The sequence below is a fragment of the Hippocampus comes genome, unplaced genomic scaffold (assembly GCF_001891065.2).
Source record: "Hippocampus comes isolate QL1 unplaced genomic scaffold, H_comes_QL1_v1.1 scaffold283, whole genome shotgun sequence".
In the NCBI taxonomy this organism is placed as follows: Eukaryota; Metazoa; Chordata; class Actinopteri; order Syngnathiformes; family Syngnathidae; genus Hippocampus; species Hippocampus comes.
This window is the reverse complement of record NW_017806234.1, coordinates 190,170-205,380: the sequence shown is the minus strand read 5'-3', so window position 1 is coordinate 205,380 and position 15,211 is coordinate 190,170. Positions and strand designations below refer to the sequence as shown.

The window sequence follows — 15,211 nt, the reverse complement described above, 5'->3', positions numbered from 1 at the left end:
CGCACACCTAAGGACAATTTAGAGTGCTCCATTAACCTGCCATGCATGTTTTTGGAATGTGGGAGGAAACAGGCGTACCCAAGCAGGCATGGGGAGAACATGCAAACTCCACACAGGAAGGCTGGAGCTGGAATTGAACTTCGCACCTCTGCACTGTGAGGCTGACATGCTAACCAGTAGACCACCGGGCCGCTGGCCTGATAATACTGTAGCAAAATATACAATTTCACAAAGCGCTGCAGGAGCCTGATAACGATGCTGATCATTTGAATCAGGCTTGTTGGAGGAGGCTAAAACTCTCAAATATGCAGAATAGTGGCCATTGAGAACTGGAGTTTGACACCTGTGACGTAGGGGGACATGAAAAACCCAGAGGCCCAAGCAGCAAAGATAAACACACTCTTCTTGTGGTGGAAAACCACAATGCTGTCCCCAAAAATGAAATGATGTCTGGGTGTACTAGACTGTGTGAGTACTGAAGTCACTTTGGAAAAAGCAACACCCGCTAGATGTCAGCCAGGTCATGCCTAACGTTTGGCCTCAGTTGATTTCATTTTGGCCAGTCAGTGTGGCTGCGCAAAACGCAGAAATAGAACATTAAGCAATTAGAGCAAAATGTGTCAGTTTGCCAGTTAGTAGAGCTGACACCACCTTGGATGACATCAGGCTATGCCTTTTAGGAGACGTGGTTCCAATTAGATCACCATCATCTTTTGCCACATTCAGGGCTAGAAAAAAAAAAGATTCAAAATAGAGGCTGATGTCAATTTCCCAAAAATACATCAATGAGTCATGAAGACTGACACAGCAGAGGATGGATCTTTTCTTGGATGCTCTCTGGCACTACCGCCCCAACATTACAGGAACTGACTTTTCACACGCATGAACCATAAAAATGTGGTCATTCGGTGCAACATATGACTCCAGTTTCATCTTATTTGCAGTCAGGAATGGCACCAAGGTGAGCTGTACATTCAAACATTTGAGTTCCCGTTGTCTTTTTTTTTTCCCTTGGCTCTCTGACAATCAATGCTGCCGCTCAATAGATATTTTTTGACATACCAGATGAGGGCCTAATATGCATTCATCTTCAAGGCATGTCATATCAAAATATTCCCCGCCTTTAGTTTCATGTTTCATTCTGGGATTTTGGTAAATAAATTGGGTCCAAGGAGAGTTAAAAATATTCCACTTGTGGTAACCCTAGAGCAGGGGTGTCAAACTCATTTCACATTGTGGGCCACATACGGCCTCGGTAGATGTAAAGTGGGCCGGACCATTAAAATTATACCATACTCTGCTATAAATAACCAAAATAATGTCTTTCCTTTGTTTTGGTCCAAAGAAGCACAAGAACTTTAGGAAAATGTTGAAATTTAATAAACAGATCTTTTACAAAACATTTCATGAAGCTCCTTAGATTTCCTTAGACAAATGTGCAATTCACTTTTATCATTCACACAGTGGCGGGCCGTGCATTTCAACCTGAGGCCTTCAGTGACGTCACATACATGAACACAATACTGTATAGGCTCGTCAAGCAGCACTTATTCCGTACATTTCACATTATCAGTAACGCAAAAGCATCATGCAATGCATTTATGATCCGATATGTTCACATGGAGTTGCTTTAATTTTTCTAATCTTGGAACCCTCTGGGTGACCACTGCTTAATGTTTATGACATGAGAGACCATTCAAACATTCGTAAACTGCACTCACTAAAAGGGCCCAAAAGAGGAGTTGAATTTATTGCAAATGGCTCATGGAGCATCTGACTACCACTGTGAAAGCTGCAATTACGGTAACACTTTTAAAGGGTCTGATCATTAATTAGAATTGGCAGCATGTCCTTCCTGTGGTTTAGAAATGAACAGCTATTATTAAGATAAGATAAGATAACCTTTATTAGTCCCACACTGGGGAAATATGCAGTCTACAGCAGCAAGATGGGGGGGGGAATAAAGTGTTTCATTGCACAAAATAAATTTTTCAGAAGAACTGTACACAGTTCAATATAAGTGCAATATAAATAAAGCATTAGCAATATATTTGTAGAAAATAACAAATAATAAATAGCAATAACATAGAAAACAGCGTAATTACAGCCCTGTGGAAAAAGAGAGATACTTGCTGCCACCTGCTGGTACGGCGGACACACTTTAGCATGCTTACGTACGGTAATAAAGTGCTATGGCTGCAATGTACTCGATTGTCAACTGTTTATGTGGCTGAATTCAATGCACGTTTGACTGCATTCCTCTGTTATTATGGCTTTTTCAAGAAGACCACTTTGCCCTAGTCCTGATGATCCAGTAGAACTTGCCAGAGGTGAAAAGGTGAAACAAAAGCAAATGTAAAGAGTCGTGTCAAATGACTAAAGCAGAGCCCGGCAAAGTGCAGCCTAGGGGCCATATCTGGCCTGCCCACAGTCTCTGACCGGCCCTCAGTAGTGAAGTCAATGTAGAAGTAAATGGACGTTGACAAAAATGACACCAGCGGTCCTAATGTTAGCAAAATTGTTATTTACTGCACTGCGGAGGGGACAGGGCCAAAAGCATTTGGCCGAATAATCCATCCATCCACCCATTTTCAGATACGCTTATCCTCACAAGGGTCGCGGGGTGTGCTGGTGCCTATCCCAGGCGTCTTCGGGCAGTAGGCGGTGGACACCCTGAACCGGTTGCCAGCCAATCGCAGGGCACACAGAGACAAACAACCATCAACGCTCACACGCACACCTAAGGACAATTTAGAGTGCTCCATTAACCTGCCATGCATGTTTTTGGAATGTGGGAGGAAACAGGCGTACCCAAGCAGGCATGGGGAGAACATGCAAACTCCACACAGGAAGGCTGGAGCTGGAATTGAACTTCGCACCTCTGCACTGTGAGGCTGACATGCTAACCAGTAGACCACCGGGCCGCTGGCCTGATAATACTGTAGCAAAATATACAATTTCACAAAGCGCTGCAGGAGCCTAATTCCAGCTCCGGCCTCCCTGTGTGGAGTTTGCATGTTCTCCCCGGGCCTGCGTGGGTTTTCTCCGGGTACTCCGGTTTCCTCCCACATTCCAAAAACATGCATGGTAGGCTGATTGAACACTCTAAGTTGCCCCTAGGTGTGAATGTGAGCGTGGATGGTTGTTCGTCTCTGTGTGCCCTGCGATTGGCTGGCAACCGATTCAGGGTGTCCCCCGCCGACTGCCCGATGACAGCTGGGATAGGCTCCAGCACCCCCCGCGACCCTAGTGAGGATCCAGCGGTTCGGAAGATGAATGAATGAATGTTATTCTCAGAAACTTTTCTGAGAATGTTTAGGCCAGCAGAGAAGGCCTTGCTGGCCCTCAGGGTCCGCCACTGCATTCACATATATGCATTGCAACTGATCCCACCGATTGTACAAAGGCACAAAACTTGAACAAGTAATTGGTATTGAAAAATATAGTCATGCACTTTAAGATTAAACGAGATTTATAAAGAAAGGAATTTTTAAACCATTTACACGTGCATATAAAATCCGAATGTAATCCCTGCCTACACCTTACAAACTAAGGAGAGTGCTTTTAAATGTGTAAAGAATAAAGTGTTCACATGTCCTTGATAGCGTCTGCTGTGTTGGGTCTGTCTCAGTGACAGACTGATGCTGCTGTTGTCTTCTCTGATCAAAACAATGTTGTCTTTTACTCTGATCAAAACAGTGTCCCCCTAACGGATACTCCATGAATTGCACCTTATTAAAAATATTCATTCCATGTCTTTCATGCATCTTTTCACTTTTAAATGATCCTGCGGGCCTAATCGAACCTCCTTGTGGGCCGGTTCCGGCCCGCGGGCCATATGTTTGACACCACTGCCCAAGAGAATGGATCATTATGTCATGAGATAGAAATGGAGTTGAAAAAAATAGGTGGGAAACCAAGTTTGAAGCTTTATTTCCAGGAAGAGCCATTTTGCGAAGATTGTTATTTTGTAATCAAGTTGATCTCAAACATGAAATGGAGTTGCTGGCTGAGGTTTGAGCTGATCCACATCTTAATTCTGAAAGCAAAGAAGACAAAGTCAGAAAGGCTGTGGACAAACTTATATTTAAGAAGGCGACTGGATTTAATAATTTACTCAGAGTTGCTGAAAAAACCTGGTTTGTTTTCAGTACTTTATAAGTTGTGATTTGCTTTTATAACCAAGCCTATTCCAAAGAGTCAGACCTCAAACCCTGCCGAATTACAGAGGAATAACTCTCCTCAGCTGTGTCGATAAACTGTACTCCAGCATTCTTAATGAGATACTGTCGTGATACTTGGAATTCCATAATCTACTTGCTGATGAACAGAATGTGTTTAAAAAGAAAAGACCTTGTATCAATCACATTTATTCTCATCACCAAGGCAAATGCTAGAAAACAAGAAGGAAAGTCTACTTTTGTATGCTTTGTCGATTTTCAGAAAGCTTTTGACAGTGTTAATTGCAAACTGCTGAGCTGTTTGCTCTTGAAAATGGTTATTGATGGAAATTCGATGATTCGATCATCATCAAAATGCTGTAATCGCGTATCCAGGTAAATGATTACCCAACTGATTGGTTCCCAACGCAGGGCAGCATGGTGGGTGGCCAACTGGTTAGCACGGCCGCCTCACAGTGCAGAGGAGGTGGGTTCAAATCGAGGCTACGCTCTTCCGGTGTGGTGTTTGCATGTTCTCCCTGTGCTTGCATGGGTTTTCACTGGGTACTCCCACATTCCAAAAACATGCATGCCAGGTTAATGGAATTCTCTAAATCGTGTAGTTTTGTGTGTGTGTGTATATGAATCTGACAAACCCATGTGGGCCGGGCCCGTATAATCGTACATGACATTCAATAAAAACTAAGCTAAACTGAATCATTCATCTGTGTGTAGAGGCCCAACAAATACATTTACAGAGAAAGTCCACTTTCACTCAATGAGGAAGAGCAAATCCACCACTTGCCTGTGTGGTGGTTTCATTGTTGTTCCACCAAGTGGAATACTGTACCCCTGTGGGCGTGTCTGAGCTGGATTCCCCAGAGAGGTTACACCACTTTGCCAATGCGGTGCAGTAAACATCACACGGCACCTCCAAGATCTACAGCGACGTGTGGGATTTTTAAATCAGTGAATAAGACAACCGCACAATTCATTCATTACCTTTTTAAATCCAAAATATCTTTGAACGAAAAAAAAATCCTTGAGAGTTTGGCAAAGAATTTAACTTAATTTTATTAAAATAGTGAAGGCAACTTTCTTATCAAGTTGACATTAAAACATTTGACCCGCTGAATGAGACATGATAAACAAATACAAATTAATTCCCAGATCACTTTAAATACTCTAAACAACTACCTAAAATGTCCAGCTCGTTACAGCGAGTGCTCAAAGCGTTTGGACAGCTCAGATACTGTTGTGGAGACCGTTAAAGGAAACTACTGCTTTTGCCAAAATGTGCAAATTCATCGACTTCCATGGTTACCCTTGCTCATCGTTTGACAGGCTTCAGTTGCGTCAATGTGACTTGAAAACAAAATGTACAGATGTAAAAGATGCCAAATGACCAAGAAATAAAAGACATTTTCCATATCTACTCCATTGCGTTTCAAGACAAAAAAAAAAAGTGTTTTCTTCTCTAACACTCTGAGAGCAGCTGAGTTAAAAAAAAAAATGTTCTTCAAAAAAAAAAAAAAAAAAAAACTGTTGAGAAAATTGCTGTGTGCTTTATTTCCAAGTCAAGATGATGCAATTCTCTTGAGCTTCCTTCAATGTCCATTTGTTATCATTTTAGGTAGATGTTTGTGCATATATTTACAAAGAGGCACCTGCGTATGTCTAATGTGCAGCAACAGGGTAGGCTCTGTCTCCATCCTTTTTATTGGTAAATCCTACTGTGTCGCCATTGCCGTTTGCGCCTTCCTCTTCATACTGTGTAATGCTGTTAAAGTACTGTATACGCTGCAGGTTTGGGTGTAGTGAGCATTGTACTGCTGAGTTGGACGAGTAGGGATACTGTTGGGACAGTCGATGGGGCAGAGCTGTCCATTGCTCTAAAAAACAGGCAGTCTGGTGGAGGTCAGCGTACAAGCGTTGATATCCTCGGTGTGAGAGGCTCTGTGCAGGGACGGTTCTGAGGCACTGTGGTTTATCTTAGGCAAGGCGTGTTGAAGAAGCTCGATGGAGGACAGGATCTTGGAAATTGATATTTAAAAAAAAAAAAAAAAGTCAACAGAATTCATTCCACCTTGACTTTGAAATCTGTTGTAAGCGAGAAAGAAAAAAGCAGCAGCTCACTTGTGGGAAGAGCGGCCTCTCTTCCTTGGACTTCTTGATGCAGTCAGCAACCAACCTCTTCATGGCTTTGGGGCAGTTCTTGTAGAGTTTACTGAGGTCAGGTGACAGATAGCCCCGTCCCACCATGAAGATAATCTGAGAGGGAAAAAGACTCTTTTTTTACTCACTACAGGAGCGACAATACTAAGGCAACATAACTGACATGACACAAAAATGTCACATCACAATGTTAATATTAACCATACAATATGGTCGGTCTCATGGACATCATGACATTATTTTTTGACTTCTCTAGTCACAGGTGGTTTAGATAAAGGGGTTTAAGAAATTGGAAGTCTGTATTGCTTGATGGTGAACAGAGTGCCATCTAGAGGAGTAAAAACTACAACTGGTTCGTGAAGCTTCATTTTCCCATCACTAGTAAAATGTAACCATCTTGTTTTTGCAGTGTATTCAAATGAATAGATGTTGAAAAGGATTTTCAAATCAATGTATTGTTTTTATTTACGTTTTTGGACAAAACATCCCAACTTCAGTGAATTGGATTCTGACTACATTCTTAAAAGTGTCTTCGAAGACAAACATGTTTAACATCAATACACGAAACTATCATTTTAATCAAATGACCATTTAAGATTTTCAATTTATCAAGGGCCAGTACTTACAGCGGTGTGCTTTTTAGAAAGAAAACATTTTTCTTTTGCACATCCAACTGTACAGAACATGTACATATTTTTGTATAATTCAATATTGATATTGTGATATTTAAAAAAAAAACAAATACCATTTTGAGGCGAGGTGGCTCACCCATATAAGAATGCACACATAGTCCAGCAGGTCAAAGGACGAACTGGCCGGGGCCTAGATGGGGCCCTTTATTCTGGCACCCACTATTTCTACCATATCATTCTTAGTTGTTACACTGCCACAACTGTAGTAGTGTTGCACAGTGGCGTACGGTGACGTACAACAAGAAGCAAGGCTCAGCTACTGCCCTGCTTACCGTTTTGTCATTTTGTCTTGGAATGTTTTATATTCGTGGGCATACAAAGATCTACCGTAATGATGATTTCAAGGGTTACTGCCTGTGTTAATATGAGGCTTCCGACACGTGTACAAATTTGTATGCCGTTGCTGCCATAAAACGAGGACCGCCTCTACATGCTCACCAGATCATCTGAGTAGGAAAACATTACAAAGGAATGAGAAAATATGGGAGCATTGGGCAAGATATTCCAATTTGAATATAAAATAAAAACACAATGTGTCTGTACTGTGCGTAGGGAGCCATACACGATCCAGGGCAGGCCGTGTGACCTGAGAAGGGACATAAAACCACACACATCTAGAGTCGTGTTACTGATTCTAAAGTTAGGTCAATGGCTACGCAGCGCAAAGCCACAACCACAACCCCCTTCAGACAGCATGTCTGAGTTTTTCCACCATCTCCTCGACACACCTGGACCCAGTCGGAACAGGGCCAACGTTTGGACAGCAAGTTCGAATAGCTTTAACAGAACATACCGAGAAAACAAAATTCAAGATCAAGGTAGCCTTTGTAGAGAAGGTGAAGCTAAACTGTCAAATCAAACAAACAGGATACTTTAGCGTCCTTTTTCGGGACAGACGGCTGCATGTACGTTCTAATTGCAGTGGTTAGAGGAGGAATTCAGCCACATGTTGAAATTTTTCTCTTGTAAGAGGGAACCTGTCAGCATATTTACAGTGGCGATGAACATCCTTATGATCACATTTGTGGATTGCTTCAGGGTGGCATGAAAACTCACAGGCAGCCAGTTGACAGGTTGAGCTGTTTGCGGTGTAAAAGTTTGACAAGCCTGGTCAGAGATGCAGCGATGACTGGCCATTGGACAAACGTGTGTGTTATACAGTCATTTTCATCGTACACTTTTCTATCCTTTTCAAATCTGGAGGAAAGAGATGCGCCATGACTGTTGGACGAGACTTTTGATCATCCTCCTCGAGGTTAGCCTGACTTTTGTGGTATGGGTTCCCAAATGATTGGCGTGAGTAGGACTTGCGTGTCACAGCAACAACAGGCCTGGGAATCGTGCTTTCAGAGCACAAGCTCACTATTTTGGCTTATGCCAATATGTTGCTAGCCAGCACCAAATATGTGGCCAGGAACCGAGAGTTATCGGCTGTGAAGAAATTACCTAAAATGTAACGGCCGAGAACAAAAGGCATCCTTTTACACGCAGCATGCGTTGATGACTGGATTCTACCTGATCTCGGTTGGCTATCTGGGCGTACGGGAGCTCTCCTGTCATGAGCTCGAAGAGAACAATTCCATAGGAATAGACATCTGATTGGAAGCTGTAGGGATTGTTGTCCTGCATCCGTATGACTTCAGGAGCCTTTGAAGAGGCAACAAATTTCTTGTCACAAGCGTATGCTTCAAACATGCCATTACTGTACTAATGAGAGCGCTTGTTCACAGACCATCCAGAGAATAGAGCCAGATGGTTGCTCCACCTGATGCGAGCCGCTCCACCTGGCCTTTACCGTTGCAAGACCAAAGTCTCCAATTTTCACCGTCAGTCCTTCATGCAAAAAGATGTCTTCCTTGATGTCAAGGATTCATCACTGAAACACTGGGAAAATGCACATCTTGAGCAACATGTCAGAGATTTGAGACACATCCGCAGCTGTTAAAAAGGATACTGTTGGACTTCATGTCACGATGAATGATGTTCTTTGCATGCAGATAGCTGAAAAGGAATACGCCGAATGAAATCGGTTGTGCCGACTTTAAAAATCACACAAACGGCTTTTTGGTATGACCTACTCCATGCCCTGAGCTGTCTGCCTGGAGATGTCTATAAGCTGGATCATCTTGAAGTTGGTCTCCAGGACATGAATGTGTTTGTAGAGGCTGCTGCCCTCGCACCACTGGGCCACAATGGCCAGGTTGTCCTTTGTCATGTAGCCCATAAACAACAGGATGTTGACATGTCTGGTTTTTCTGTGAGCAAGGGGAGATGGGCGAAACAAGATAAGATCAAAGATTGAAAAAGATGAGTCACCAAATGGCGCGGCAAATGAGTGCATAGAATTTTACAGGAGCTCAAGCCATATTTCTCACCTTAGGACAGCTACTTCATTTTTAAATGCCTGCAGCTGCTCTGGAGTAGGGTTGGTAACCTTCAAAATCTTCACTGCTACATCACCTAGTTGATTAAACAAACAAAACGGACACGTGTACTTTTGCATTTGCTGTGATGCAGCGTGCATCGTGACAAGGGAAAATGTGAGAGCATTCGTGGTTGCCCGAGAGCGGGCCCTGCCTCTTTTCTGCCCCCATCATTCCTACCATGCCATTTCCCTTTGTATACAGTTCCAAAGGAGCCTGAACCAATGCGGGACTGAAGATACACCTCACTTGCTTCAATCTCCCAGTAGTAACTGGAATCACGCTTCTCCCGAGGCCTCTGGATGTTAAAATTAAAAAGGTGCAATACTGACTAAACACATAACAAAGCGATTTACCGGGGCAAGTTAATAAGACATTCCAAAGAAAAAATTACAATTTTATTCTTCTCCTGAGTGTTGAAGGACGTGGCCCTCTCTCGCTGGGCTGGGGCGGGGATTTTGGCTTGGGACTGGGACCAGCCAGTAGGACTCTGGTTGGGAGAACTCCCAGCTGTAGAAAGTACAACGGGGAATTAGGCGGGCATAGTCTTTGAATGCTGTCGGGACGATCACATCAATTACACCCAACGAAAAGATGGAAAACGCTGTGATGCGGCAAACAACTTACCAGAGTCATGATTCCTCATTGCATCCTAGAGAGACAACAAAAACAGAACCTATCACATAAGGCTGACCTTCACTGCCGCAATGTAAAAGCAGGTAAGAATGTTCGGAAGTCAGGCTGTACAGACCAGCACAAAACACACGCTCTGCTGTCTAACCTTTTCTGGACTCTCAGATGAGGTTGCAACAAAAGACTGGGAGAAGTGGACAATACCTACTTTCCTCTTCAGCCAGAATCTATGGCACCAGGAGGTGGGGAAGGTATTCAGGCAGTCTAGCTACTCCCCAACAGGGGATGACAAAATCAGTGAGGGCAGCAAGGAAAATGAAAAGGAACACAGGGAAGGAAATGAGGAAAAGACAACAGGAATGAAAAGAGTAATGTCAGCTATAAAACTGAAGAGAATCATAAAATATTTGCAGGAAAATTGTGGAGGTGTAAAAGGGGAAACTGGGACAAGGGAGGAGGAGTTGGGGATTAGCCTTGCCCAGGCAACTTAAGACAGAAATGCATCATTAGAAAAATCAAAGGCAGGAGGGTCGTCGCAATGCCCAAGATGTGTATCAGAGTCAGATATTTTTAGGGGACGGTGACTGATCCTAGCGGTACACCAAGAGTCCCCCGTTGTGTGTAGTTACCTCAATCATACTGCTGTCTACAGGCAGTGTTGTGCTAACCATGTGCACATTTGGTGTTGAAGTGGAGCGTTGCCTCTGGGAAAGACCGCCGCCTGTGGGCGAGTAGGGCGTGGCATAGTTGAAGGCATGTGGCGTTGAATATCGGTGGGCAGAGCTGAAAGGGGGAGAGAATGCAATAGTAAGATTCACAGGCTACTGTACGTATCTGATCTCTTCATCGCAAACGTGGCACAGTCTCACTGTTATTGACGACAGGCCAAGTTTGGTTCTCGGAATGCTGTGGTGTCAGCAGTGTTTTGTGCACAACTGGACTATCCACTTCCAAGGTTTGTGATTGACGTTTAGCTTGTCTTGAGAGGCTCGTGCATGCCTGAAAAATCAGTGTTTACTTTCTGATGTTTAACAATTACTGCCACCACAATGTGTGATCGAAACTCTTTCTAGTGAAGGCGAAAAAGTGGAAATATTGGCTTCTTCTCACTTGAACGTGGTGACTCCTGTCATTAAACTTTTATTTAGAGGGAAATGAATATGTGCAAATTATCACTTCCAGCTCCCAAGACCAAATAAGTCTGGAATACCCCCTAAAATGCCATTTTTCTCAAAAAAAAATAGATTCTACTCCTGAGAGAAAGCCAACATTCATCCGTATTTGCAACCATGTCACTTGTAACTCTGATAAGAGTGAAAGATAGTGGAAACACCAAATAAATCAAGTAATAAAAATTGGTACCATTTGATTATTTATCACCTCTTATTGATGAGTATGGAGCAGAAAATCAGAAATGGGAAGGTTTATTTTTCAGGAATTTTGAAGGCAAAATATCCTCCAATTCTCGAATGACGCCCTTACATTCACACAAACAGACCATTCACACATACATGTGCCAGCACAAGCCTGCAGCTTTCTGTGTTGTTCTTCTGACATCTTGGTATGCCTCCAGCATGATACCGCACTGCTGGAGCTAGCCGAAGACTGGACGACAGGTCATCAACTACCAGAAAATTACGTTTCAAAACAGTCCTTCGGATTGCTCTGCATGGAACACACGGTGCACTGGGAGGGTGCTAATTTGGCAGCTCCCGGTGCTTTTAAACAGTTTGAAGTGCCTCTGAAACAACAGGCTCTTTTCACACACCTGTTATATCAGCCCTTGGACTAGTAAGCCCCCATAAAGCTGAGAATGTCATTACAACCAGGATTTTATCCAATTCCTATTCAGGCTCTAGGCAAAGTAGAAGACAACTCCAACTGTGTAGCAAACACGACAGTTTGCAAAAAAAAAAAAAAAAAAAAAAAATGGTGCTGAGGCCACACCAACGGGCACTATAATATCATCAAATGTGTCAAATTGATTTAGAGGTGTACTTCATCCAGTAACGGTTTTTGAGATACAGTATGTTCTACACCTTAGTATAACTGGATATTGGTTGATAGTAAGAGGCTGAAAACCGAATCATGCCATCTATGGCCTCTTATACACTGGTCATCTAAGCCAGTATTGTTGTTTTCTCCCGCCCAGCTTGCGCTCCTGTTTATAAGATACCAGTGCGAGACAGAGATGTTGATGGTCAACCGAGTAATTTGCCTGCTCCCCATGTCATTTCTGAGGCACAAAAAAGGGAAACCAATCACGGCTCACCTGTTTTCTGAAGATGAGCCATGATTGGTCGTTACCTGAGCCCAGAGCAACTGTGATGTCATTTTCAGTCGACAGCAAGTGGCAAGTGCAGTTATATGTTCACTGTTTACGCCGGACCACACCGCTAAAGTGTTCTTTTTTTGAATGATCAGAATTGTTTCCTGCTATGTACTGATACAGTCCATTGTTCATTTGTGTGCTAAGACATACCTTGGAAAGCGAGTTAATGATTCTCTCATTCGCCGAGATGTTAACGGGGGAAGTGACGGGGCGCCACTTTCACCAGGTGTTGGACACAAACTGAAGAAAGAGGCATCAGGCAACTAAATGTTAAATTGTTGCTTGAGTGCACAAACTGTTTGGTTGCAGTGACCTTATCTAGAGGGGACACTTACAGGAGTTGTCGAATATTGCTCCAGTCCACACACATTGTGGGTACTTTTGTGCTGCAATGCTCATGGAACTTGTAGCCACACGTTTGGCAACGGAAACCGTTCAAAAGAAACTTCTGGCAAATGTCACAGAATGCGAGCTTCAGATATGTTTTCCGGACCTAAAACATGAGCAACATTTGTGCATTTATTTCTTAGGCAAAGACGATTATTCAGGGATTAGCGTTAAACACTTCAGGCACTCACAAAATTATGTGTGGTCAGGGGAACATGATCTAAAACTTCCACCAGCAACTCTTCACCAATCAGGGAGGTTGAGTCGGTATTCCAGTCCATCCGTAGTTTTTTACTGTGACAAATAACAGCGAAATATTCTGTTTATATCAAGGAAAACAGGTATCTCACGAAGCACGGAAATCTGCCCGTTTTCAAACGCTACATGAAAAGGTTTCAAGCTCACCTCCTCTGCCCAGGGTGTAGTCTGAACACAGCACAACACTGAGGCTGCAGGCCTCGCACCATTAAGGCTTTGATCAGGCAGCTCTGCAGAGTCATACCTGGCCGTACATTTACCTAAAGGAGACAGCAAAGTGGATTAGCAATTATTTAGCCTTCCGGCATGAGTCCACATGCCTTCAAACGGTTTGAATTTCCTCAACTGGAAAACCGATGCGGCACCAAGATGCCGTTTGCTATAAACATGAAAGAAATCGGCCCACCACTGTGCGCTGCTGGTTTGGGAGGTAGACGCGGATGGTGCTGCTCGTCTTCGAGTCGGGTATCTTGCTGTCGTCTGAGGAACGACGCTGGCAGGGAAATCCCTGGACGATAGTCGGCGAAAGGCACGGGCCCTCAAAGGCAGAGTCTTTCATTCCAAAGCCATTGCTCAGGGTCTTCCATGCTCCCTGGAGGTGCTCCATCAGTAAAGCCAAGTGCTATCAATGGTCTGGAAAAAATGAACCAAGCGCAAACTTTGAATGCTTTAAAAGCTCTCATCATCAGCTGACACAATCAATATTACATTAGTCTGTTTTCTAAATGAGAGGGATGCAGAGTGGAGACGCCATGCCGAAGTGTATGAAACTCACCAGCAGCAGCGAAACAAGAGGGAGGTATTTCTATTGAGTCTATTGCCCGGTTAATTTTAGAGAGCATTGCTGAACTATAGGAAATAGCTTGCACGAGATTTGCTCCCAGATGTCGTAACTCTTCATGGTAAGCCTTTCAGAAATGGAAATATTGAGACTTTTGTTCCAACTGACATCTGTTGCTGAAGATTTCTGCTTCTTCATTTACAAACTTGCCGCTCCACAAGACGACAGTGTTTCCCCAATGTATTATTTTTATTTTTTTCTCTTTCCTCGAACTACCCTCATTCATGATTACTGATATTCATTTCTGAGAAGACACTGATCACATAAGCGATTTCTCACAATCATTGTGAAACAGATACATATACCGGTAAATTGGCCACACTCTTTATTATACACATCTGCCAGTGTTCTCATTTTGAAATGATCGCTTCGCCAATATTCCTGAAGAGTCACAGTGTCTCATCACTGATGAGCCATTTCTGGAATAGGCCCATGGGCTACTCAAGTAGTCCTCGAGGGCTCTCTGGTGCCCGCGGGCACCACGTTGGTGACCCCTGGTTTATACAGTTTATCAGCAAAAAATATCAAAAAGATTGATTTGACTGCCAAAACGACAAGGACACCAGACAAAGCCATTGCCAGGTGAAAAGCAAATAAATAGAAATCACTGAGTCAGTGCTGGGTGCAGTGAGAAGAAGAAGATGGAAAAAAAAACTTGATTTGTCTCACAATGAGAAATTCGCAATTTACAGCAGCAAAAATAATGAAAAGGAGAAAGTAGAAAAACCAAAACAAATGCAAATGTGACATGGTTTGGTTGAAACCAGCAGTGGTGGCGGTGATTAGGCCAAACAAAAAAGATAGTGTGTTTCCGGTAACAAAAAATTTCAGCATAGGGTCGTTAGGTCGGACTAAGTTTTTTTTTTAATCTTTTTTTCCCATCAAAAATTTAAACAAAATAACCATAAAACATAAAACAAGAAGACATTGAACCCGCCGCTCCGCGGCCGGCGCCGCCGCCACCAATTTAGTTTTCTCCCCGCTCCAGACTCAGCCGCCGTCCTCCTCCGCCCTCGGTTTTTACTCGGCCCGTGGTGTTCATCAAATAGTTCGCTTTATTTTTTCGATACATCAATGGATGCTATTTTCTTAACATTACGGTGCGATGCTATTTTCTTAACGTTATGGTGCGAGCACGCGACTGTAACACAGAAAACGCGGTTTAAACTGTCGTCGGAGTGTTTTTGACAGACGACAGGGCAAACGACGCACGCGCTCAACGTGAATATCGCAAGAGTTTGCACCGATGTAAACCCTCTACACAAAAATGTAGAGGGTTGTTTGAAAAAAATGCCGACCGTAAAGTTTTT

General features: G+C 43.3%; 1 protein-coding gene across 3 annotated transcripts in view; it reads right to left on the bottom strand.

The window, feature by feature from the left end:
* Positions 1 to 5,209: 5,209 nt before the first annotated feature.
* Positions 5,210 to 15,211, bottom strand: part of raf1a (Raf-1 proto-oncogene, serine/threonine kinase a) — a 16,863-nt gene continuing 6,861 nt past the window's right edge. Inside the window, exons 2-19 of one of the 3 annotated variants that reach the window (XM_019856585.1) lie at positions 13,467 to 13,693; positions 13,208 to 13,320; positions 12,994 to 13,096; positions 12,751 to 12,908; positions 12,566 to 12,655; positions 10,713 to 10,866; positions 10,232 to 10,351; positions 10,078 to 10,102; positions 9,845 to 9,960; positions 9,631 to 9,748; positions 9,403 to 9,487; positions 9,106 to 9,282; positions 8,982 to 9,028; positions 8,760 to 8,878; positions 8,543 to 8,674; positions 6,297 to 6,431; positions 6,016 to 6,193; positions 5,210 to 5,930 (exon numbers count right to left, since the gene is read on the bottom strand). In XM_019856585.1, the coding sequence (XP_019712144.1) occupies positions 6,053 to 6,193; positions 6,297 to 6,431; positions 8,543 to 8,674; positions 8,760 to 8,878; positions 8,982 to 9,028; positions 9,106 to 9,282; positions 9,403 to 9,487; positions 9,631 to 9,748; positions 9,845 to 9,960; positions 10,078 to 10,102; positions 10,232 to 10,351; positions 10,713 to 10,866; positions 12,566 to 12,655; positions 12,751 to 12,908; positions 12,994 to 13,096; positions 13,208 to 13,320; positions 13,467 to 13,667 (2,034 nt within the window). In that variant the 5' untranslated portion in view covers positions 13,668 to 13,693 and the 3' untranslated portion in view covers positions 5,210 to 5,930; positions 6,016 to 6,052. Of the gene's footprint in view, positions 6,194 to 6,296; positions 6,432 to 8,542; positions 8,675 to 8,759; positions 8,879 to 8,981; positions 9,029 to 9,105; positions 9,283 to 9,402; positions 9,488 to 9,630; positions 9,749 to 9,844; positions 9,961 to 10,077; positions 10,103 to 10,231; positions 10,352 to 10,712; positions 10,867 to 12,565; positions 12,656 to 12,750; positions 12,909 to 12,993; positions 13,097 to 13,207; positions 13,321 to 13,466; positions 13,694 to 15,211 lie in introns of all 3 variants that reach the window. The other 2 variants (XM_019856584.1, XM_019856586.1) reach the window with 2 other exon arrangements.